General features: G+C 37.6%; 1 protein-coding gene across 1 annotated transcript; it reads left to right on the forward strand.

Moving 5' to 3' along the window:
* Positions 1–3,062: 3,062 nt before the first annotated feature.
* On the forward strand, positions 3,063–23,954 carry rab5c (RAB5C, member RAS oncogene family). Its single transcript, XM_022209040.2, has 6 exons — positions 3,063–3,206; positions 14,693–15,007; positions 20,296–20,447; positions 20,623–20,745; positions 21,646–21,739; positions 22,682–23,954. The coding sequence occupies exons 2-6, from the start codon at positions 14,842–14,844 to the stop codon at positions 22,807–22,809; spliced, it is 663 nt and encodes a 220-aa protein (XP_022064732.1). The 5' UTR covers positions 3,063–3,206; positions 14,693–14,841; the 3' UTR covers positions 22,810–23,954.
* Positions 23,955–24,777: the final 823 nt, after the last annotated feature.

A 24,777-nucleotide genomic window follows, 5' to 3' on the forward strand; every position in this document is an offset into this window, starting at 1 on the left:
AAACACTCAATGCTGGAGAGTGTTTGTGATGCTGAAGCAGTGACCAGTTTTTCTGTTTCTTCTCTGGAGATGCACAATGAGGGAGGTCTGCAGCGACTGAGAAAGAGTCGCACCACATCCTGACACGAGGAAAAAGACTTTATTGAAGACTACAATGAGAAAAACTATCAGACAGCAGACGGCATGCATTCAAGGTGAGCTCTGACCATCTGATCTGGAACAGGAATTCAATAACGGCAAAATGAGCTTCATTTCAGTCTGTAGCTGCTGAAGCCATGGATGAATCATCTGGCATTAGAGAGGAAGTCCATTAAACATCCACGTCAGCTGATGGAGGACCAAGAGTCTCACCAAACAACCTACAGAGTGAAGACCTCTAACCTGATTGGACGGCCTCCTATTCAGCCACATGTGTGAACAAATGCCTCCAAGATGATTTATTTTCTAAAATAAATCTAGTTTGAGTCCTAATCTATGCCTTTGTGTTTGCTTCTTTACAACGCTGTTAACAGTTCAGGATGGTGGGTAGAATATACTGGCTGACTCACCAGCTGACTCGGTGAAGGCAGGGGACACCCTGGACAGGTCGCCAGTCTGTCACAGGGCTACATATACAGACGAACAATCACTCTCGCATTCACACCTATGGGCAATTTAGAATAATCAATTAACCTCAGCATATTTTTGGACTGTGGGAGGAAGCCGGAGTACCCGGAGAAAACCCACGCATGCACAGGGAGAACCACCACCACTTCGCTACTGTGCAGCCGGTTGAAAGAACAGCTTATAAAAAATTCAACTGATAAATAGACTTCCCAGGATGCATTGCTGGAGAGTCAAAACCCAGAGAGACTTGTGTTTTTTGTTTCCGTTTTTAGTTTTGCTTTTTGTAATTTGAGAAAACAATGTTTATTAATTGATTTATTTTTGAATCTAAACATATTTTTTTCAGTGTGCAAGCCATATGCTCTCTCTATGTACATATTAAGATCTTTTAAAAAAAAGTGGGTCAAACTTAGAAACTAAACTTCACCTGCTGCATTAAAAATGTGAATAAACCAACTGTAAAGGTAACATTTTGTCTCAAGTTATATAAACTGTTTTACTAATGATCAAACTCACCCTTTCTAGTCAAACGAATATGTTTACAACTCTGCTGTTTAAAAATGTAACATCTATGTGAAAAAGAACAAAGTTACACCAACACCAACGAGCATTTAATTCAATACTAAACTGTATTAACTGAACTGCATGAACAGTGTATCCAGGTTTGACTCTGATCTACAGCTGTGTAGCGCCACCCAGTGGTTGAAAGGGATTACAGCAGCAACATTAAACCACACAGAGCACAAAGGAACAAACCTAAATGTGATGATTACTCACCTTTAAACCGAGGTCAAATTCAGATTAATTTTCTAATCTAAGATTTAAAGAGTTTATGAAAGTAAATTTCTCGGTGGGGCACTGGATCAGTTGGAAACAAAAAGTTGGCAAAAACTGTTTTGTTCCCATGAAAGACAAGACACATTCACTGTTTTTATTGCTCTATGATGCATAAGGTTGAGCATAAAATACTCCATTATATTGAGTAAATTTATTACAAAACAAGGCTATTAGGATAGTACATAATGTGAGATTTACCTAAATGCATTCTAAACTTTTGACTCTTCAGACCAGATATAACAGCTGAATGCACTCATGACATTTTTTCCACAATGGAAATCAAATATTCTTCAGAAAGTTTCTCCCAACTCTTTTGCAGAAGTTCCCATAAATGCGTGGTACTTGTAGGCTGCTTTGCTTTCACTTTTCCATCCAGTTCATCCCAAACCAGCTCTATGGAGTTTAAAAATCCTGTGTGATGAATCAGAGATTTCAAATTTTGATTCATCAGTCCATAATACCTTCTTCCAGTCTTCAGTAGTCCACTGGTGGTGTTTCATGGCCCCGACAAGCCTCTTTTTCTTATTCTGATATCTTAGCGATGGCTTTCTTGCTGCAACGTGACCTGTCAAACCTGCAACTCCAAGTCTTCTCTTCACAGTTGAAACTGAGACTTCTTACTATGACCACTGTGCTTGAAGCTGTTGTCCTGTGAGTCGCCTATCATCAAGCTGTTAACTCTCAGAAACTTGTCTTCAGATTCTGTTGTAGCTTTGGGTCTTCCAGACCTCTTCCTGTCAGAGTTTCCCTCAGTTTCTGAGTGCCTTTTAATGGTGAAGAAAACTGTTCTCACTGACAAGTTGACATTCTTCAAGTGTGATGATGATCTGTCTCTCTTGTCAAATGCCTTTTCTTAGCCATTTTTATGGCAACACACTACTTTCTGCAGTACAATACTGTTTAAATAATGCTCTGGAGGGTATGGTGCCATTGTGTGTTCCAACACTACTTTTATGCAGACAGATTTAGTTGTAATTAATCAAGAAAAGTTGAGATACCTGTAGGATTTGGTAGTACCAACTTTCAAGGCTTGATCGACCTCCATTGCTGCAGTAGTTGTTCACAGGAACACAGAACCTGCTATTTGTTTAAAAAGAGAGAGCAAAGTATGTCTGAGGTGTGGATATATTGACTATACAATAAAACCTGTACTCCTCAAATAGGGTAACTTTTTTTTAGACTAGATTCCAATATTTTTGTTTTTGTGGTACAATTTGTCATACCTGCTTGGTAACTTTTTGTGATCTACTACATTTCAGACTTACATCTTAAATAGTTCCTTGGATATTGTTGGAATGAACCAACTTTGGTTATACAAATACTGACTAGATTTGCCTCTTCTGCTGAAAAAAAATGTGAATTTGTTTGACCTGCCACAATAGAGAAAGAGGGGCAAAAAATAAAATAAATACAAAAAATAAATATAATATAATATAATATAATATAATATAATATAATATAATATAATATAATATAATATAATATAATATAATATAATATAATATAATATAATATAATATAGTGTGTGACCAGCAGAATGTCGTGTCTCCGCTGCTCTCATTGGTCAGACGCTCCTGTGAGCAAAACTCCACTGTTATTGGTCAGTCTGTGTGCAGACTCTGTTGTCATTGGTCTATCAACCGGTGACACACAGTGGGAGGTTCCCGGAAAAATCTCTAACCGGAAGGGAAGGCCAGAGCCCAAGAAGAAGAAGAAGAAGGAGAAGAGCCGCCGATGAGCCCAGCGAAAGAAGAAAAAGTAATGTAAGTGAAACAACTTGAAATTGTTAAAAAACGAAGCCGAGGAGGAACATTGAAGGAACGTTGGTAGTTGTGTCGTCAAGCTGTTTCTCCGTAGTTTCACCTCCCCTGGCTAATTTCGCTTCGCCAAGTCCGAGCCGGAGCCGAAATGTCCATCAGACTGAGAAGCTTCGAGCACTGGGGGACCACAGAGTCAGAAAATATCCCAAATAACAGTCGTTAGCTCCGGTGTTTAAGAGAATCTACTGGCTTTGTTTCGCTCCGGTAAGAGACACGGTAATAAGTCCGAGTGTCGGACTTTGTCAAATGTCCAACAGCTGACGACGGAGCGGCCGACTGAGGGAAAGTTGTCTAATGACGTTTTCGACACTTGGCTGTAGCGGCTAGCGGTGCTAATGCTAATACAAGTCAAGTTTCCTTTTTCAAGCGGCTCGGCGTTAGTTTTTAAATGTCATTTTACAGTAGCAGGCTAGTGCTAATGGTACATAAACGGTGAGGTTAGTAGTTCAAGTGGTGCAGCCGGTGTTCACTTTGTTAGCCAACTGCTAGGTACAACTTAGAAGACAGTGTTATGTCGGCTAACTTAATGATAGTAGGTCATTTACATGGACGTTTATACATTTTTAGCTAACATACAGAGATACAGTGCTGTTAGCCAGGTAGGTGATAGATCAGTTTTATATAGGAGAAAACCTCTCCATTGAGTTAGCTTATCCTTCTGCTAAAGCAACCAAATAGAACTTTGAACTAACCTAAATCAAATTTATATATACAGCATGTTTAAAACAGCCTGAGATTACCAAAGTGCTGTAAAGTTGTTAAATGCAAAACACAAGACAGGACTTGTAAAATGGACGTGTGAAGCAATATAAAATAGTTTAAAAAAACACTACAACAAAGCAAAACAGGGTAGCAACATGTAAGACTAACAACAAGCCACTGAAAACATGTATGTCTAAGAATTGGAATGATAGTTGTATCTTAATTGGATCCGATCTAGGGCTGGCTGATGAAGCAGAAAAGTTTATCACGATAAACAGTTTATATTCAGTCAATGCTGAGGAGCATTGACACTTTATAGTGTCATATTTTAGATAAAGATCAGAAAATAAAGGGCTTACTTTGACTGTGGCCATTTTAGCATGTTATCTAGAAGCACGGGAAAGCATTTTAATATTAACACAACAATAAAAAAACAAACCACAAATAATGATAAAGAAGTGATCCCACCTTGATCCACAGTTAAGATAAGCAAAGAAATCCTTTAGCTTTTGAACCGTGCTGAGGTTCTGAGAGGCTGGAAAGGACCGAGTGTCACCGGATGTAGACCCTGATGCCAAGTCCATCAGGTGGGAGTATGCCGCTTAGGTTGAGGTGGCCGTCGCTGGCTGCAGTCTCCACCTGAAGATTTTATCATCATGGATGGAGTTGACAAGAGGCCCAGGTGGCTGCAAGCTAGCCCACCTTAGCTCATCTACACGGAAGTCAAAGGACCTTCATTATTAGGACACGTTGTAGACCGTTACGAGCCAAAACGTTAGCACATCTGGGTTTGTTCATGCAAACGAATGCTGCTTTCATGGCGGTTTGCATCTACTGCATTCAAGTAAAACTATCAATCGGTTTCCCTGTTGCTGTTGATGAAGTATTTATTGCTGGTACATATTGTTTTATTGCAAAGCTGTAATCTCAGCTGTGAAGTTAATTGGTCAGAACTTTGCAATCCTCTGGTTATTCTGTTGGTTTAGTATTTAATAATAGAGCTATGATCGCTTTGAGTATCTCAACATTGGTTTAATCGGTTTGAGTAAGTTTATTAAGGATAAAAATTCTCTGATTCCAGCTTCTTAAATGTGATTATTTTCTTGCTTCTTTCCTCCTCCTGTAACAACAAGCTGAATATGCTTGGGCTGTGGACAAAACAAGGCATTTAAAGACCTCATCGTAAGCTGGGGGAAACACTGATCGACATTTTCCACCATTGTTTTTTACATTTTATGTACCAGAAAAGTCACTAGTTATTGGAGAAAATAGTAAACAGATTAATCTACAGTGAAGATATTCGAGTGTACAATTGTCGCAGATTGATTACAGGTTTAAGTAGGTATACTTTACAGGAAAACTCCTTTGTAATGTTCTCATGGCTGTAATGTCGGTTGCATTTTTGCCACACATTAATCCACATGTTTGCCCTGCAGCTGTAAACCAGGTGCTCACCTGTGATTGTGATTATGTTTCACAGTTTCTCACTCAGGCCAGTAAATGCCAACAGTCTCGTACTTTTAGCAGTGCCATCACATTGTAAAGGTGTCAGGACTGCAGACAGCATTTGTGTTGTAATTCTGCGCGTTAACTTTGTGCGTCCACATGTTTGTCCTCGCATTTTTAACGGCATACTTGTTCCCAGATGGTTGTTGCTTTTCGTTTATGGCTTAACGAGGGTGGCATAGCTTGGACCTTTGAGACAGCGCTTTTTGTGTTTATGGTGTTTGGACTTTGTCCCTGCGAAGTGGCCACCCATCTTGACAAACCAGCCCCGAAGAAAGGACTGTGAGTTTATCCTCCACTAGTACGCATAATATTTGTGTTTTGGGTCTGAGTTTTCATTCTCAGGCTGTTTAAGCATTGTGTGAAGTTGGGGGTTGCAACAACGCAAGTTACAGTGAGGCCTAGGTGTGAATTTTGTCCTCAAATGTATTATAGTTTTAGTATTAGAGCTGTAATTAATAATCAATCAGTGTGCTTGTGACTTTCTTGTAAACAAACAAAATCAAAGTTCTCAGATTCCAGCCTCTTAAATGTGAATATGTTTGGGTTTCTTACCTTCTCTGTGACAGTAAACTGGATTTTTTTAAGCCGTGGAAAAAAATAAGACATTTCAAGATGTCATCTTTGGCTTCATTTTCCACTATTTTCTGACATTTTTTGAAAAAAAGCAACTACTCACTTTATCAAGAATATATAAATGACAGCCCTACTGAGTTTTTGTGTTTAACCTGTTGTTGTTGAACTATAATCAAGTACCACCTCCTTTTTTTACGTGCAGGAAGGAGCTGTGAAATTTTGAAGCTTATCATTTTATGATTCAACTCAGTTATTTAAACAGCACATTTAAATCAGCCTGAATTAACCGAACACGTGTAAATATTGAGCTAAAAAGCCTACAGTGCCATTTATAATGTGATGTTACCAGAAAAAATGATGTAAAATACAAATTTACCAGATTGTAATAAATATAAATGCAAACACCCTACAGTTTTGCTAATTATGAAGACTAATTTGGATATTAAAGATAGGCTCCTGCATTATTAATTAAAGCGATTAACCTGATTTAATTTAGAACTTATACAAGAATTTTTGAGTGCATTCTTTTATGTTTATATTTAATGTTTCTTTTTATTTTGAATGTATTTCAGAAATTATTTGGCAGCATGTGAGGCCATTGTTGAATTTCAGAGTTTTATTTTAATTACAATCTATAAAAATGTGGGAACTAATATTTTCCACTCAGACTTTTTAGTTTACACTTTTTAATTTAAAGAGGAAGGATTTGTAAGTGAACAACTTCCTTTTTTCTGCTTTAAAATCCATGTTTAGACACAGGAAAAACGGTAAAAATGACACCAAAAGATGAGCAGTTATGTGACATTCTCGAGACGTTTTTTATGTTTATATTTAAGGTAAATGTTGGAGTCACTGGGTAGTTGGACATGTTTGACTGAGCCTCCAGCTAACTGCGATCTTTGGTTTGGTCACTGAGCTTTTCACTCACAAGAAAAGGAAGCTCCAGTGATTTCTTATTGGCCTGCTCATCTCAGCGAGTGATGGATATCCTGTTTGCTTTTCCTGTTATGTCACCACTTTCCCATCTAAGCTGTCGCCGTCTTTATTATAAAGTTAAACCGTCGAAGCAGCCGCCTCGGATCAAGAGCTGGAAGGGTTTTGTGCCTTTGTTGTCGTTTTGTCGGCCTTGAATGCTCGGTTTGCTGCTTCCAGACGGGACTGTTTGCATTTATGTTTATTCAAACGAGACAAAAGCTGAATTTTGAATGATGCAGCCCCTCATAGCAGATAGCACCGTTTTTTTCAGGACCCCACCCTTCACATGAACTCGGCTGCACAAGTCGGTGCTTGCTTTTTCTTCAAACTGCTGTCATGACACCAGCTTGTCGGGCAACTATTTAAATCGGAGGAGTTCAGATTACATTGCATGTTATAGTACACTGCTAATTGTGTGTTTTCTTTTAGGGCTGTGAAGCATCCTCTGTCAATTAATTTCTCGAAATGGTGAAAAATGGCCAAAGTATCGTCCTCAAATGTCTTGTTTTGTCCACAACCCAGATGCATTCAGTTTGTTTTCATAGAGGGAAAAAAACTGAAAATGTCCACATTAGAGAACATCAAAATGCAGTTTCATTTCAAAAAATGTACTGACATTGATTATCAAAATAGTTTTCAGTTAGTTTAATAGCTGACAGCTAATCAGCTTCAGTATTTTTTCTATAATTGGTAATGTGAAGATGTTGTCTAGCTGTTATAATTAAGGATTTTACATTTTCTGGAATGGGAAATAAATTTTTACATTTTTAAAATATTTCTCAAATACCAGGATGACATCCATATATGCATTAAATATGGATAATTAGTAGGTTTACTGTCTTGGATTAGAAAATCCCCCAGAAATATCCAGATTTAAGAAGCTGCAATGAGAGAATTTATACATTTTTTATAAATAAATATTACTCAAACTGATGAAATATTAAAATAATTGGTGACTCAGTTCATTGTTCAGTTGTTACATCTCTGTTCCTGCAAAAGGTGAAGATTGTTTTGACACCTTTCTGAAATAGTCTTTTGAAATGAATCTTAATTTAGACAGTATGAGTCATAAAAACAGTCAGCGAACTGTTACCAGGATGTGAAAAATGATCGTTTTGCTTAAGTTAGTTTTCACATTAGGTGCTTGACTGAATTTTTATGTTAGTGAGGAGTGTTAGGTAGGTCTTTAATGCACAATTAAGTGTAATTTCACTTAGTTTTTTCAGTTTTTCTTCTGTTTATAAAGCCAGAAGGAAGTTTTTACTTTACCGTGAGATATTTTAGCGTTAACTTCTATTGAATAAAAGAAATTATTTGACAACTTTACCTGTAGACGGAACAGAAATTTACATTTTGACTAGTGTGAAAGTAAAACATCAAGAAAAGAAGAATCGTTCACATTCTAATCATGAAGTATCAAAATTGCCAGGAAGAATATTCTGTGTATTTGAAACAGTTCTTCACTTATTTTAATAACCGGCTTGTTCTTTTAAATGCCACTGAAAGGTTTTAGTGGCATTTTAATGAAATCATGACAACAAAACATGGAAAACTTGATATTTAGTTAGCAGCAAGTGTGTTAACCTAATAAATAAGCAAATGACATTTAGAATAAATACTGGTTAATGTCCACATGCCTGTGCAGAATGTGGTTTGTTTGAGCTCTTATCTGCTAGTTTGTTTAACGTACTTTCATTTTCGAACCCAAAATAATGCTGAGCTGTAATCTGTTCAACTTGCCACCTTCATGGTTCACAACATCTGGTCTTCAGTGGGAGAGGATGGACTGTTTTAGTCACAACGTTACACAGAAAACCAAAATTGGCAAACTAAAATGTTTATTTTCAGTCTATCTACAGTCTGAACCACCAAGCCCACTTTAAAGAAAGATACTTTTATTAAAATGACCAAAATTACTCCGTTTATCAGAGCTACAAACTAAAAACTGAAGGAATTTTAGATTTTCACGCTTCTGATGATCCTCAACTCACTTATCTGTCAGAAAATGTAACCACATCTAAGCTGAAAGTCGTGATATTTCAGCAAATTCTATTTATTCTACTCGTCTCATTTAAAAAATGGCCAAAAATAACCATTTAAAGCAACTACAGCCATGGCCATAAGTTTGGACACAAGTACCATGACGCTTGTGAATCTTAGAAAATACCACAAAATTGTCACTTACAATACAGTACACAACTCCTGAGAACTATATTAAGTTTCATATTTAAAAAAAAACATCAAAAGAGTTTGGTGTCATTTTGTTATTCTTACCAAATTCAGTTGTGAAAGTACAGCATTTTTTTTGTTATTTTCTTCTAATATTATGTTTTGGGAACAAAGTTGTTCCAATTGTTGGAATTTATTGATAATATTATATCCCTTGTTGATTTGTTGACTAATTAAACTGGTGCTGTCAAAAAATATTAGTTATGTTCTGTCATAGACATGAAAACAGACATAGTAAGTCATGCTGTGTCCAAACTTATGGCCATGGCTGTACATTCTGTAAAAAACGAAAAATTCTGTAATCTTCAATACAAATATGACGCTTCTAAAGAGTCAACTCTAGCCAGCTGTCCGTCAAACTACAGCCAGTGCTTAAGCAGAGCAGACAATGAATAGGAAAAATTAAAGTAGTGAAATATCTTCAGTATGTAGAGCCACAATTTTAGCTCCATTATTGTATCACCCGTTGATTCCAGATGAAATTAAAATATTTTATACATAATTTATAGTGATTAATCAGAATTGCACATAGAAAAAAAAGCATATTTATCATGATAAAAATGTTTAATTACAGTCGATCTGTAATGAATTTTTTATGAAGTATTTTTGCTCCGAACCACGAGAAAGCCACTAGCAGGTTTGCAAGATGTGTTTTCTTTAAAAAAATGTCCAAAATTACACCATTTTTCAGAGTTACAACCTAAAAACGGAAGGAATCGTTTGATTTTCAAGTTACTGATGGTTCTTGACTCGCTTATCTGTTGGAAAATTTCACCAAATATAAAATTAAATTCATGATATTTGATCAAAATTGCTTTATTATACACGCCTCATTTAAAAATCAACCATTTGTAGTAACCAGATTCTGTAAAAGACAAAATATTCTTTGATTCCAGACTTTTTAAATATTTTAGTAGGTTAATTATAATTCATAGCATGAAGATGCTCAAAAACACTCAGGAACAACTTGGATTTGAGACCGTTAAACCGACTGGTGAAGGTAGCAGCAACATTTAATTGCCTTATTGACTAACTGTGCAAATTATTATTGCCCTTGTGTTGGTATTTTCAGTTTTAGCTGCTTCTGTACGTCAACATCGTCATGTTTCGGCGCTGCAGTCGTGTGGATGCCGCGCTGGCAGCCGAGCGTACAGGAGGCCATGATGAATATTTCACAGCTCCTCGTCCTCCTCTTCCTCTGACCCTCGTACCACCGTCTCCCTCTCTGACCTACTTCCCCGTCGAGGTTTCCATCATGGGTGCCATCAAAGCGTCCGTGATGTGTGGAGGTCTGATTCCACCTTTCCTCTGCCGCGGCATCGATGGCACCGAACGGTTCTCCATCATAAATCAATGCGCGTAAAGAATACGATACCGGCTTTTCTTTTGCTATTAATCGATTCTGCAGCATCTGTCGGTAGCAAAAACGCATCTCCGGCTCAGGACACACAATCTGTTTAGTCCATAGGCCACCTGAAACCTTCCCTCTATGCGTTTCCTCTTATGTAAGGCTGCAGCCAACGATTGTGGATTAATCTATTGATTGTTTTCTGCATTAATCAATCAGTTGTTTGGTGTTTAAAACGGCACAAAGCACAGCAGCTGCCATCACAGTCGAAATATTTCTTGCACAAAAGACTTACAGCAAAGTAATGCAAATATTTGTAACATTTAGCATGCAAAATGTACAATACGGTGTGCAAAAACATAGAAAAAATTCTGATGTAAAATATGTGTTTGGCATGCAGAATGACTTTCATGTATCAGGTATGCAAAAAAATCTTTTTAAAATAGAAAAATGTCTACATAAACATCTTTTTTGTGCACAGCTTAAGAACAGAAAAATATATTCACATTTCAGAAGCTTTTTTAAAAATCTCGATCTATTATAAAATAAAATAACTGCTCGTTAATTTAGTAGCTGACAACTAATTAATAAATAGTATTTTTTTACATAATCGGTAATGTGAGCATGTTATCCTGTTGTCAAGGCAAACAAATAATAATTGCATATTAACATTTTAAATTGCATGAAAGGAGACAAATAAAGAAAGGAATTCAAAGTGGAAATAGTAAAAAAAAAATCTACAATTTTTAGTTCCAGTGTAGGTAACACCTGTATGGAAAGTGTTTGTGTTGTTTCCAACTTTAATTCTAATTTTTTGTCAAAATAACGAAGAAATACAGCTATTTTTTCCTCTTTTTTAATGATATAAGGTGCTAAAACTCTGAGCTGTCTCTCCTTCTTGGTAGTTCAGTTTCCACAGAGGTAAAGGACTTCACAGTAAAAAACGAGTCCACCGTGGATAAAAATGTGACGGGAACAAAGAAGAAACTGCTCAAGGCTCAGGAGAGTTAAAGTAATGCTGCAGAATGTGATGTTGCATGTAGATGTGTGCAGCAGAAATGAGTTCATATGAAGTAATATATGCGAGTTCTGAGCTTTCATGCCCAAAGCTGTGATCTCCAGTCACATGTTAAAGATTTAGCAGCTCAGAAACCAGCTGAGGGAAAAAGCGGCCGGCGTATCTGAAGCCTCGAACTTCAGAGCTTCGTGTTCATAGTTTCTGTGACAGAGCTGGAGCCGTTGCAGGTTTTTAATGTGCTCAGCAGTAAAATGTCTTCTGCAATCTTCAGTTCCTGCTTTTGAGCCGAGTTGTGTTTCCTGTCTTTTGACCAAGCAGAAGCTGGCTGACCTCATGTGTGTCGCCCAAGTGAACAAAACAAAACAAAAAAAGGATTAGGCAAGGTTTCAGTAATGCACAGCAGGCCCAAGTGCAGAACTGAGTGCTGCTGTCTTGGTATATGTTGGTTTATTTGTGCCACACGTTCCAACTCGGCCTCTGTGCTCTTCTTGACTGTTAGATGCAGTTTTCCTGGGTGTTTTTTTTTGCACATTTTTCCTCACTGTGGTGTCATTTCTGCACCTCTATGGAAACGGAACAGCCATAAGGAAGGAGAGAGATCTGAGCTAAGCCTTCTGTGCAGCACGACAAATTCAAATAGATTTTCTTTGATTATCTTTTCTACAATATTTAAAAACCTCAGAATCAACATGTACAATCATTTAAGAGCTCTCAGGTGTTAGCAATACTGGTAACTTAAATGGTGACTCGACATACTGTAGACATTTTACCATTTCCATTTTTAATCCGTTTCCGTACTTCTCTAGTAGCTGTTTTCTGTACAGACAAAAAAATGATTGTCTGTGTGCAACACTGACTGCAATTCATCCAGAGAAGTCAGTAAGTTTTTGTCAGGTGGTTGTTAGTTTGGCTTAGATTCAGGAATGTTTCACAGAGGAGTAGTTCAAGGACCGTTGGAAGGTTAAAAAGCTGGCAATTATGTTTTAACTGTTTGTTGCTGTAGTGAAATTTTGAATGTTTTTTTAAAGAGCAATTTTCTCAAATACATCTATTTTCCCTCTGAAGGATTAATTATTGATATTGACAGAAGTAGAAATATGACTATTTTAAATTTTAAGAAAAATGTAAGGGTAAACTTAGATTCTTTTTTCCCTGATGGAGCGGCACGTCACATATGATTCACTCAAAAACTGCCAGAAAGTTAAAAATCGTACATTTTTTTCTGTTTTTACAGTTTCTGCCTTTAAGAAATTGTACAATTTTGGTCATTTTTCTAATATACCATGCTTTTTAAACTGACTTGTGGGTTTTCAGAGTTTAAAAGCAAAGCGTGGAAGGGTAGGGCGATACCACTTTTCATTTCGCCAGACGAACACTACCCTGTTTTTGAGTTATGACCAACTGTGGCTGCTTCATCCTAGTTTGAAGGTTATGCAATTAAACAAAAAGACAGTAAAAGACATTAAAAGAAGACATCTGTAGCTTCAAAATGGTAAATGATCTGTGCTACAGCTGCAGCGTCCTGGTTTTCTTGCTAAAACTCCTATTAAGTATGTTAATATTTGCAATTTACTTAATTTACATCAGCATCACATTGCACAAACTAAAAAAAAACGTAAAATAAAACATCTTGATGTAAGAAAAATGGGCAAATGTTAGGGTAAAGGCTATTATTTTCTGCTATTGAACTGGAAAGGACCCCAAAATTTGAATTAAATGCAAACCCAAAAAGAGGCATTACACTGAAGTAAAGCGCCTGGATGTTTCCCTGGAAGTTTCTCCTGTTGTCACTAATTATTTCTGACTTAGTGGTTCATGTTTTTTTTTTTTTTTTTTCTTTTTGTGTCCTGTCCGGCAACAGAGCAGGCAGAATGAGGATCTGGCTGCTGCATTGTGCCATACAAGTTTGCTTTTCCAAGGGGAGTTCGTAAGTATAAGACTCCCCTTGATACTGTACAGTAATTTATTTAGATTGAATACTTGTTGATTAGTTAAATATACATAAATTTGCCGGACCTGACGGGGGAAAGGCAGGAAGAAAGAAACGAGAAAAGGAGAAAAAAAAGTGGTTCATGTTAAACATTGAGATTATTATGTGGTTTTGGTGTCGCTACATGGAAACAAACCACAAAGATCTCGGCTCTGCCTGGTCGAGGCTTCAAATTGTGGCCGGACATCTGTGAGGAGATGACTCACAGGAACAAATGTGTTGAGCTTTTGTTTGGACGCAGCTTTTTGCTGATTTCTATACAGAAATGCGCGTTTGTTTTTCATGACTTCATGCATTTGGATTTAGTCATTTCAACCTGTAAAAACAAAAGTTTTGCACAAATTGCAGTTTTACGACAGTTTCCAGTGTAATTTCAGGTCAAGCTTCAATTTCATATTCGGGGGTCCTCAGTTTACGTCGTCCTCGACCTACAGCGTTACGTCTTTACATCTGAACTGGTCATGCGGAACTTGTTGGCGAGCGGAGCGCTGTAAGACGGTTTTGTTTACGTTCTCTGGTTGTACACCACCTTGGATTGTGCTACATTCACAGACTTTTTGCCCTTCATTATGACTCCCTAGCGCAACTCAGACTCTTCTGATGACAAAGAAAATGATGATAGTAAAAGCTGCAGCTGTCCAGCTACTGTAGTTAAACTCGTGCTTGCAGAATGAATGGAGTCGTAGCAAACTAGGCTTCTTTACTCTGGCTCTTGATGCACATTATAGGCAGAGTGAAAAATTCGACAAAAATTATTGCGGGCAGTCTAAGGCACACCTGTGCACTAATCATGGTGTCCAATCAGCATCTTGATATGGCACACCTGTGAGGTGGGATGGATTATCTCAGCAAAGGAGAAGTGCTCACTGTCACAGATTTAGACAGATTTGTGAACAATATTTGAGAGAAATGGTGATATTGTGTATGTGGAAAAAGTTTTAGATCTTTGAGTTCATCTCATTAAAAATGGGAGCAAAAACAAAAGTGTTGCGTTTATATTTTTGCTGAGTGTAGTTTATGATAAATTTTCAAGCATGAGCAGCACGATTCCAGAAGTTTAACTGTCTGCATTTTGTGTTTTCCAGCTCCTACTGGTGAGGCCTCTTCTTCCATCCGACCTGCCCGACCAGAACCAGCTCATCCTCCATCCCTCTGCACCAAACCCAGCCCGGAACTTTACCGCTCGTCCTCTTCCCCCGGCTCCTTCCCTCCTCTTTGTTCTGATCGCTGCGACATGGCAGGGCGAGGCGGACCAGCTCGGACCAACGGCACGGCGGCGAGCAACAAGATCTGCCAGTTCAAGCTGGTGCTGCTGGGAGAGTCAGCGGTGGGGAAGTCCAGCCTGGTGCTGCGCTTCGTCAAAGGCCAGTTCCACGAGTACCAGGAGAGCACCATCGGAGGTGAGCGAGATCGAGGATTTCTCGAATCATATCTGCATCCTGACTCAGCTGAATAGCATCACAGCGGCATATCTCTTTAGAAAATTTGTCTCAGTGAAAACCGTGTTCGGACTCTTTTCCTGCATTGTGACAGCAGAGTAGAAACTGAAATTAGCTCTGAATTCTCCCACCTGAGCTGTACACACTTTATTATTTACGCCTGATGTCATAAAAGTCATTAAACACACTGAAAGGAAACTCATCAGACCTTATTTAAGAATTTAATTTGCATGTAATAACGCTGATAAACACCTGATTGGACACAGGACTCAGCCTCCTAATAGCTTAAAGGCCGTACAATATTCTTATTTTCTGATTTTAAACAAGAAAGACCACAAAATTTGAATTCCTAGCAAATGTCAAACTAAAGGAGGTAATTTTCACCCAATAAAGAGACATCAAACATTATTAGGAATTTGATATTTAGGCCGTAAATTCTACTTTTATGAAGCTTCTGTAGGTTTTCATTTCGTCGCTTCCATTAAGGTGATAAATCTACTTTTTATTAGTTGTTGAGTTCATAGCACACGGTTGAAGTGTGTGTTGTATTTAAAATGTGTACCAGCAACATATTAGGAGCATTTATTAATGTAATGCAGTCCACCACTACCCACCATGGCTTCAGTAGTGAACACAAAGTGCGGAAATGCCGAAAATAAACCACTTTATAATGTCGAATATTTGGATTTCAGATTGTACCAGAAAAACAAAATATTGAAAATATATATACTGTCACTCTTGTGTATTCTGTTTATTATATGTTAGGTATATATTTTTTAAATTTTATTTCACTTTAATTTTATTCTATTTATTGTATCTTCTTTTATTTTCCTTTCACTTTATACCCTAATATTCTGTGTTGTCTTATTGTTTACCCCTTTATTGAATATCCATGCTGCTGCATTAACTTAATTTCCAGCCACACGTTTCTAAAGCCATCTAATGCTAACATCTGTAGAGTTATAAACTGGTCCTTAAAATCCAACTAAGAACTTTTGTTTTGCATTTTTTGTTTTGTAATACGGGTGCATTTTTCATTTTCATCTTTGATCATTTCTGAGATGTTTTCGTTTAAACAAAGCCTCAAACTTGTGGTGCAGAAAAACGCGCTGAAAGCAGGTTGATGGAAATTTTTTTTTTAAATTTTAAATGATCTCAAAGTATTGATATGTCAAAAATTTCACAGAAGCCATTTTAAATCCACAGTAATGATGGCAATAGACGGTATCAGAGACACCACAACCCGCTGTGACCTCAGTAATGAACATTAAGCATGAAAACGCCCCCAAATAAACAGCAAAATTGAAAATATAGAAGCTTTGTCGTCGTTTGGATGAGATTTTGCAGGTGTATTTATTCAGTGTGTGTATACCTTTTTAATAACACTTATTACACACCTTTAGCTACAGTTTCACCCTGATTTTGACACTTACAGTCGTGTCATAAATCCACCTCGTTGTTGGGCAGGTAATTAATTCTCTAATTATCTTTTAACCACTTTAAAAACTTTCCAGCGTGAAGCAGAAACAGAACTCGTCCTTGTCGGTGCAGGGGAGCTGCTTACTTGCAGGTCTTAATCTTTTCTGTTGTGCAGCTGTAGGAGTCGTTGAACCTGTTCTCTGCAGCCGGTCACATGAGATGATTTCAAGAGTTGGAACTAAATGTGTTTTTTTTTTTTTTTTCTTCTCTGCATTATGGTGCAAATCCTCAACGTTTCCTCTGCAGCTGCACGACTTTTCAGACAGGACTTCTGGAGTTGAATTAACCGTCTGAACTCTGAGCTGTTTCTGGGTGTTTTCGCTCACGTTTTTCCTCACTGTAGGCTCGTTTTTCACTGCAATATAAAGTCCTGCAACTTTTATAAAAACAGAACAACCATGACTAGAAGTAGAGAGAAATCAGAAACGCCTTCTGTGCAGAATGAGACCGTTGGAGTGATACAAAGCATTAAAAAAAAGAGAGCAAAAAAAGTTTTTCTTTGAAGATTTATTACACAAAATCTTAAAGAAAACGTGCCCACATGTGTCACCAATACTAGAAATATTATTCCCATACTATACGAGGTATTTTCTGATTTTAATTCATTAGTTCAGCTGAACGACCCTGAATTTTTGTCGTTTAAATGTTGGTTACAGCTGAGTCGGTTACAGCTATTGTTACAGTTGCAATGATTTGTGTAGATTTTTTTTTTTTTACAGAATCTGGTTAGTTTGTTTTAGACAAATTTGATATGCCTGTAGATAAAACTGATTTTGATTAAATATCACAATTTGAAGCTGAGTCTTGCCACTGGAAAGGTTCTGCCTCTGAAAAACTGTTTCACCTTTGTGCGTTTCTGGGAATGTAAACAATACCAGGCTAAAGTGAGAAGAGTTGACTCAACATATTAGTGGTTTGGTTGGTTTCCTGCTTTTCAGTAGCTGGATTTATGTTAAATTTCCATACAGTTTAAAAGTCTCTGCCATGTCTTCCCTGATTAACTGTAATCGCAGAGCATTTCTTGCAAAGTTTCCCCACATAGAATCACTGAAATATGTGGCAAAGAATAGTTTGTTTACCCAAACTGGGGCTGCATAATAATGGTGAAAAAACTTTACATTGTAAATTAATTAAAGTGAAATAATTAATCATTCTGGACTGATTGGGGGGGGGGGTTGTAGCAGCGTGCAGCTGCATTGCAAATCAAAAAGTGATTTAAAAAAACAGCCTCTATGATCCAGATTTTAACTGTCAAACAAGTTGTTGCCTCGTGGTGGCAAGAAATGCAAGACTCTGCAGAAAGAGTTGCTGTTTTTGATCAGAAATGTTTAGTTTCTTACAACTAAATCCTACTTTTCAGTGATAATCTGTTGCTTTTTGCTCATTTTGTTGTGCACATGTGCAACCTGTGTGTCGGCAAACTCTAATCTTTTCGTAAAATAAAAAATGCACTCAATGTAGCCAAGGACCCATAAATCAAAGTCAGTAAGACTTATTTTGTAGTTTAATGATGAAAAACAAGAAGCGTTCTTTTTTGCATCAAGTAACAATAGTTTTAGTGTGATATAGTTAAGTTGCAGATTTAATGTGCAGCCCTAAAAAAAGGAAAATTCTTCAGCTATCCGAAGCTCACTTCAGTTGCTTTATTCTTCTCACTTTGCAGCTACTAAATTTGTTTTGAAAAGAGCAACAAAGAGTTCATTCTACTCAATCTCCTTTGTTGCCTGGAGCTCATTTCTCACTTGTACTGTGCATTTTCAGCCTGCACTCCCTTCTTATTTACGTTTCCTCCCGTTTTAAATCTCTCTCCGGTAAATTACAAGGTGAAGTCTGTTGTGTAATCGCTGCTGTGACGACAGTAATGTTTCCTCTCTGCTCTCTGAGTTTTTCCCAGCTTCATGTATGTGGTTGCTCACATGCGGCAGTAGGATGTCGGCACAGGATGCTCGGTGCTTACGCCAACGAAAAGACGAAAAACCAGTCAGCGTTTTTAATGCTCTCCTGAACTCGCGGTCAGCTGCATGCCTGGTAAAAGATTACAAAGCTTTAAACTATGTGCAGCGTGAGTTCCCTCCGTCATGTGACTGACGGCTCATTAATGCAATTCAGCCTCTGTGTACAAGTTATTTTCTCCATGTACATTTGAAAGCCATTTTTCTTTTCATTTCCCTTCCTGGCATTTTTTTAATGTATTTCCAGGAATTTCTGAAAAGCTGGAGTTATTTTCAGCAGCAAAAACTGTATGATTTCTGGTAGATTTTTGTGCCTTTTTACTCACTGAACAATTTCTGGTCAACTTTACTCACTGGTTTTGCTTTTTTCTCCTCACTGTGGTTCATTTTTCACTACAATATGAAGTCGTGCAGCTCTGTGGAAACAGAACAACCATGAAGAAAGAGAAGTCTTCTGTCACACTTAAAATGACAAATATTAAAAAAAAAAAAAAAAAAAGAACAATCAGGAGTTGAATTTCTTTGATTATTTCTTTTACAGAAATTGGCCAAAAATATCATAATGGATGACATTTTTACATTTTCGTGGGGAAAAAATGGCGACCCTCATATTATAGACATTTTAATATTTGTTTACATACTTTCAGCCATAAAGTTCCTGAATTTTTGTCAGTGACTGTTGTTTGGAGCTGAGCTACTTGTGGTTTTTTGGTTATGGCGAGGTGCAGAGAATTTTACTTTTTTACAGTATCTGGTTAGTACACATGATTTATTTTAAGCAAATGTTTAAACGACGCCAGTAGAATAAAGTGATGTTGATGAAATGTTCATAGATTTGAAGGTTAGTTGTGGTTAAATTTCCTGATGAAAGTAAAAGTGACATGAGTAGTTCATCCGTGTTTCTATTGGAGAGGTTCTTTCTCTGATAAATGGTGTAATTTTTGTGCTTAACATGCCTTCCTAAGTGAATGAGAAATAACTTGAATAATTTAAATGATGCCAGCTATAAATGAGAAGAGTTGATACAACGTATTTGTGGTTTCATCCATATAGGCGCTTCTCAGTGGCTGGATTTATGGTGACAGTTGAGAAAAGCAATAAAACATTGCTTACTTTGAGTTAAACAAAACTAGAGCTGTGCAATGTCAGAAAATAAATTGTGGCTGTGTGTATTTTCTCTACTAGGCTTTGATTTTTATGGCCGACTGTTGGTCAAAGCTGAGTTACTAATGGCTTCTCGGTTGCACTGGGGATCACAGATTTTTTCTTTTTCTTTTTTTTTCCAGAATCTCATTACAGCCAAGACTTTTTTTTTTAGCAGCTTTTTTTAAATGAGATGTGTAGAAAACCCGATTTTGATGGAACATCAGCATGTTCAGCTTAGATTTGGGTCATTTTCTCAATAGAACCATAAGTCACACATGATTAGCTCAAGAACTGCCAGAAACACAGAATTTTCAGAGTTTCTCACATTGATCAGTGGTGTCATTAGCACAATTTTTGTGTTATCTATTTTCAACTATCTTTTTTTAATCCCTTGCCTTTCAAAGCCATTGGTGGGTTTGGCGGTTTGTAGGGTTAAAATATTTCTCTTCTGGTCTTAAAATTTGCAATAAATATCTGTTACTGGAAATTAAACATTTCATAGTGATATCTTTTTCAGTTGAATTGCTTTTTTTGTGTTTCTTGTGACTTTGTGATGTTCAAGCTTTAATTTTGAACACAGATTCTTATCTCTCCAGTAGAAGTCATTGATGTCCTCTTTCTAAATGCTTCATCTCAGTCTAACCCACCTGATTTTTTTCCCTTTGCTTTCAGCTGCCTTCCTCACACAGACGGTATGTTTGGACGACACAACGGTGAAGTTTGAGATCTGGGACACTGCGGGACAAGAACGGTATCACAGCTTGGCGCCGATGTACTACAGAGGAGCTCAGGCTGCCATCGTGGTTTATGATATCACCAACACAGTGAGTTCCATCCAGTCTTATGTCATCCGTGTGGACCTTGTCTTCCAGCCGAGTTGATCATTACTGACTCCAGCAGACATCTGCAGACCTTTGCTCTCGTATTGTACGGTCAGATGGGACATTTAAAGTCTTGTGATCATCGTTTTATTCTCCTTTTTGTTTTGTTTTTTTAAAGGACACATTCACACGTGCAAAGAACTGGGTGAAGGAGCTGCAGCGACAAGCCAGCCCCAACATTGTTATCGCACTGGCAGGGAACAAAGCCGACCTGGCCAACAAGAGAGCTGTAGATTTCCAGGTAAACGGAGACTTGTACAGAAGTACGTTATTATATTAGACCTGCAAGCAGCTTTGATCTGGTCCTCGGATCCCTACGCATGTCCACCAGGTGGCACTATGACTGTGAATGGTTACTTGCTTTGGGACGTCATCAGGCCTGGACTCTGATCATACATGTAGAGTTTCAGCCAGATTAGAGCATGTACAGGGCAGTTAGACAGCACTTCCTGTTTCCTGGCCAAACACACAAATTCCACCATGGCCACGCCCTTTGACTTTTGTGGAAGATATTACTAGGGCTGGACCCGAATAACCCGAATATTCGTTCGCTACTGCGGTATCCGGATATTAATTTTGGTATCCGAATGTTCGCCATAAACATGTACATATATGTCTATGTGATGTGAATATATTTCATTTTGGTTGATGGCTATAACTGGTATTTATATTGTAAGTGACAATTTTGTGGTATTTTCTAAGATTGAATGACAAAAAGATTGAATGATAAATGACATGGTACTTGTGTCCAAACTTATGGCCATGGCTGTAGGTTGGAACTCCGACGACAACGTAAACAAAGCCATCACGTGCATCACTATATTAAGTCATGAGTACCAATGAGTTTCATGCATGTAAGACTCATTGACAAGAAGATTACACAATATTATAACAGACTGATAGTGTTGTTGATGTTTAAATGTTTATTGTTCAGTTTAGGATTTACCTAATGTCAGTGAACATGGCATGTTTAGTCGAAGACGTCGTAAACTGAGGACCTCCTGTACTTTGTTGACAGAAAGTATAAGAATAATTTCTTGCATTCCAATAGGATTCTCGTACCGTTGATGCTCAAACCTGAATTACGTTCCATGCTGCTAAACTGTGCAAATACATATGAATCTTGTGTTTGTGTCCTCAGGAAGCACAAACGTATGCAGATGACAACAGTTTGCTCTTCATGGAAACCTCAGCCAAGACCGCAATGAATGTCAACGAGATTTTTATGGCCATAGGTGAGTTTTTAACAGAGGAAAGGCTGCAACTAACGATGGTCTCACTACTTACCTTTCACTACATTATTTTCCTAAATAATATGTTTAAAATGGTATAAAATGTCCGTCTGTGTTTCCTAAAGGTGACAAATGTCTTTTGTCCAAAGATGTTCAGTTTACTGTCATAAAAGAGGAAATAAAACTGAGAATATTCACATTTTAGAAGCTGAAATAAGAGACTACTCAAACCAAAGACTCGAAGATCAAAATAATTAGTGACTAATTTAATAGTTTACAGCTAAATGAATAACACAAGCTGGTTTTGTTATCATGTAGAGCTGCAAATATTACCTCTGTTATTATTTATTACACTGCATACTTACATGTTGGGTTTATTTTTCTAGTACAATGCGTATTTCATGCTTACGCTTTTCTTACGGATATATTTTTAGGACGTGTTTTTCTACTATTGCTTATGTTAATTCCACTGCTTAAATTTCTAAAAATATTGATGATTAACATGCAAGAAGACCCTCATTTTATTCAATTATTGGTCCGAAATATGAAGAAATACCACAAATCCTGACATTTTTGAAGCTAGAACTGAAGAATGTTTGCCATTTTTGCTATTAAGAAAAAACGAAAACAAACAAAAAATCCTCAAATTATTGATTATCGACATTACGTACAGCTGTTTCAAACCAAGGTCAGAAATGACAGTGAAACTTTATTTTTATGATTTAATTTCTAATTGTAGACATGTCCAAATATCAGTTCAGGAAGTTGTTCAAGTTTGCATTGTTGGTTCCAGATTCTGATTTTGTTTTGCATTAAAGCAAATTTATATATTCTGGGTTGTTGACTTTTTGAAAACAAACATTTTCTCCATTTTTTTATATGGTGTTTACAGCTCATTTGTCAGGTAGAAGTTATACTCCTTTTTTGCATTTTTCCCCGCTATAGCCAAGAAGCTTCCCAAGAACGAGCCTCAGGGTGCAGCCGGCACCGGCGGCCGGGCCCGAGGCGGCGTGGACCTGCAGGAGGCGGCGCCGCAGAGCAGGAGCAGCGCGTGCTGCGGGGGCGGGAACTAACAACGCCACCACCAATCAGCTGCTCCGATCAACCAGACCAGATATCAGCCAGCCAGCCATCAAACCGACCGGCCGGACCAACAACCCCACCAATACGAGCACCAATTAACTGTTTGGCAAACGAGTCGACTCCTGGACGGGTCGGAAACCCAGAATCCAACACATTCGCAGAATCCTATTTTAAGCCCAGGACTCGCTGACCTATTGATGATGGACACTTGACGTCACCTTTAGGGGGAAGAAGGAAAAAAAAAAAGATCAGTCATTAGCAATGGCACTCACTCACCTTTGTGTCTGTATTTGTGTAGAAAAAAAAGATTAATGCAACAAGAAGGAATTTAAAAAAGAACCGGCTCCATCTCGCTTTTTCAGATGCGCCGTTAAATCCAGGTGCACGTTTCACTTTTCTGTGTGGGAAAGAAGATTGAAGGTTTCCACCAGGACAGATGTTTCCTTCTTGGTAGAGCTGTGTAGATTGAATTATTACATTATTATCGTTATCACTATCGTTCTTTCTTTCGACACGGGCTGGTCAGTGTGATTTTAAAGCCTAAACTCTGAGGTTTTACGATCATCCATCTTCCAGTATGTTATCAAAGCCGTATCCAGTAAATAGTACTTTATTAACATCGTCACCCGTATGTAATTTTTAGCATTAATGTAATGAATCATCGGTGTAAAAAAGGCAAAGATCTGTTTTCTCGACCAAAATCACGTGTGGAAAACATGCCGCTGTATTTGTAACAGACTTTTCAAGTTTATAATCGATCAGTAGTTCTTGTCAAAACTTCCCAAATCTCCACACGATGTTTCTGTCTACCTTAATTATGTTGTGATGTTATTATTATTTTTCTTTTTTTTATGTCTTAATTTTTTTTCTCTGGAGATCTAAGGTATTAAATGCACTGGTTCCGTCTCATCATCTTTGTGAATTTGAGATGTTCTCCTCGGCTTCTTTTTTTCCTCTTTTCTGTCCTCTTTATTTTTACTCGTCATATCAGGGAGGGGTCTTCTTTCGGCATCAACAACTAGCACAACAGAACCCGCACAGCCGTCTTTGCCGTTTGGTGGGAGGATAACGGGGAGGGGAGGGATGCGGGTAGAGGAGGAAAAATGTAATTTTACGAATAAACAAGGGGAAGGTATCTCATTTTGTACGCCTGTTTAATCATTTCACCTTATCTTGGTGTGTTGAATTGAAATTTATTAAGAGAACAGTGCCACGTTCAAATGGATTCTGAAACATTACATTACAAACACTTAAAAGAGAAAAAAATATTATTGCCAAGACCCTGGAAGTTTACCCCTTTTTGAATCTTGGTCAGTATTTAATTTGGCTTTTTTGACAAGAATTTACAACAAAAGACTTTCTTTAATATCAAAATGAAAGCAGATTTCAACACAGTAAAGTCAATTAACTAAAAATATAAAGTGTGTGTATTTATTCACCTCCTTGCAGTCAGTGTTTATTAGCTGGCTGCAGTTCCAGCATTGATCCTGTTGTAATTTTACCTCATTCTTCTTTACAAAACTGATCAAACTCTGTCAGGTTCCACACAGATCATGAGTGAACAGAACTTTTTAAGTCCAGATGCTACTTAGATTGAGGTCTGGACTCTGACTTGGCCTCCAGAACTTTCACCTTGTCTTCAAACCATTTCTGTGGAGCTTTGGCTGTTTGCTGCATCATGATGCTGCCACCACCATGCTTCACATCATGGTGCCAGGCTCATCTTCGAGCTTTAATGTTTTCTTTGGTCAATTATCCGAAAACACACATGGTTACAGTGATTTTTTTTTCTAAGTCATAGACATTAAACTGCTGCAGTTTTATTGTTCCAACAAAAATACATCCCATAATATTGATGATAAAATTTGGCTTAAAAGATATTGCCCAACAAAAATGTAGTGTTTAGTCTGTGACACTTGGATGTAAAACTGATCTGGTTTCAGTTCTTTACCAGAACT

This window comes from Acanthochromis polyacanthus, chromosome 21, assembly GCF_021347895.1.
Source record: "Acanthochromis polyacanthus isolate Apoly-LR-REF ecotype Palm Island chromosome 21, KAUST_Apoly_ChrSc, whole genome shotgun sequence".
NCBI classification, from domain to species: Eukaryota; Metazoa; Chordata; class Actinopteri; family Pomacentridae; genus Acanthochromis; species Acanthochromis polyacanthus.

What these genes read in the sequence shown, in the direction of transcription:
- rab5c (XM_022209040.2), top strand. Translation starts at nt 14,842, where the DNA reads ATGGCAGGGCGAGGCGGACCAGCTCGGACCAACGGCACGGCGGCGAGC. An exon ending in CCAGGAGAGCACCATCGGAG is followed by an intron (nt 15,008 to 20,295) that starts GTGAGCGAGATC and finishes CTTTGCTTTCAG; the next exon opens with CTGCCTTCCTCACACAGACG. An exon ending in CGAGATTTTTATGGCCATAG is followed by an intron (nt 21,740 to 22,681) that starts GTGAGTTTTTAA and finishes TCCCCGCTATAG; the next exon opens with CCAAGAAGCTTCCCAAGAAC.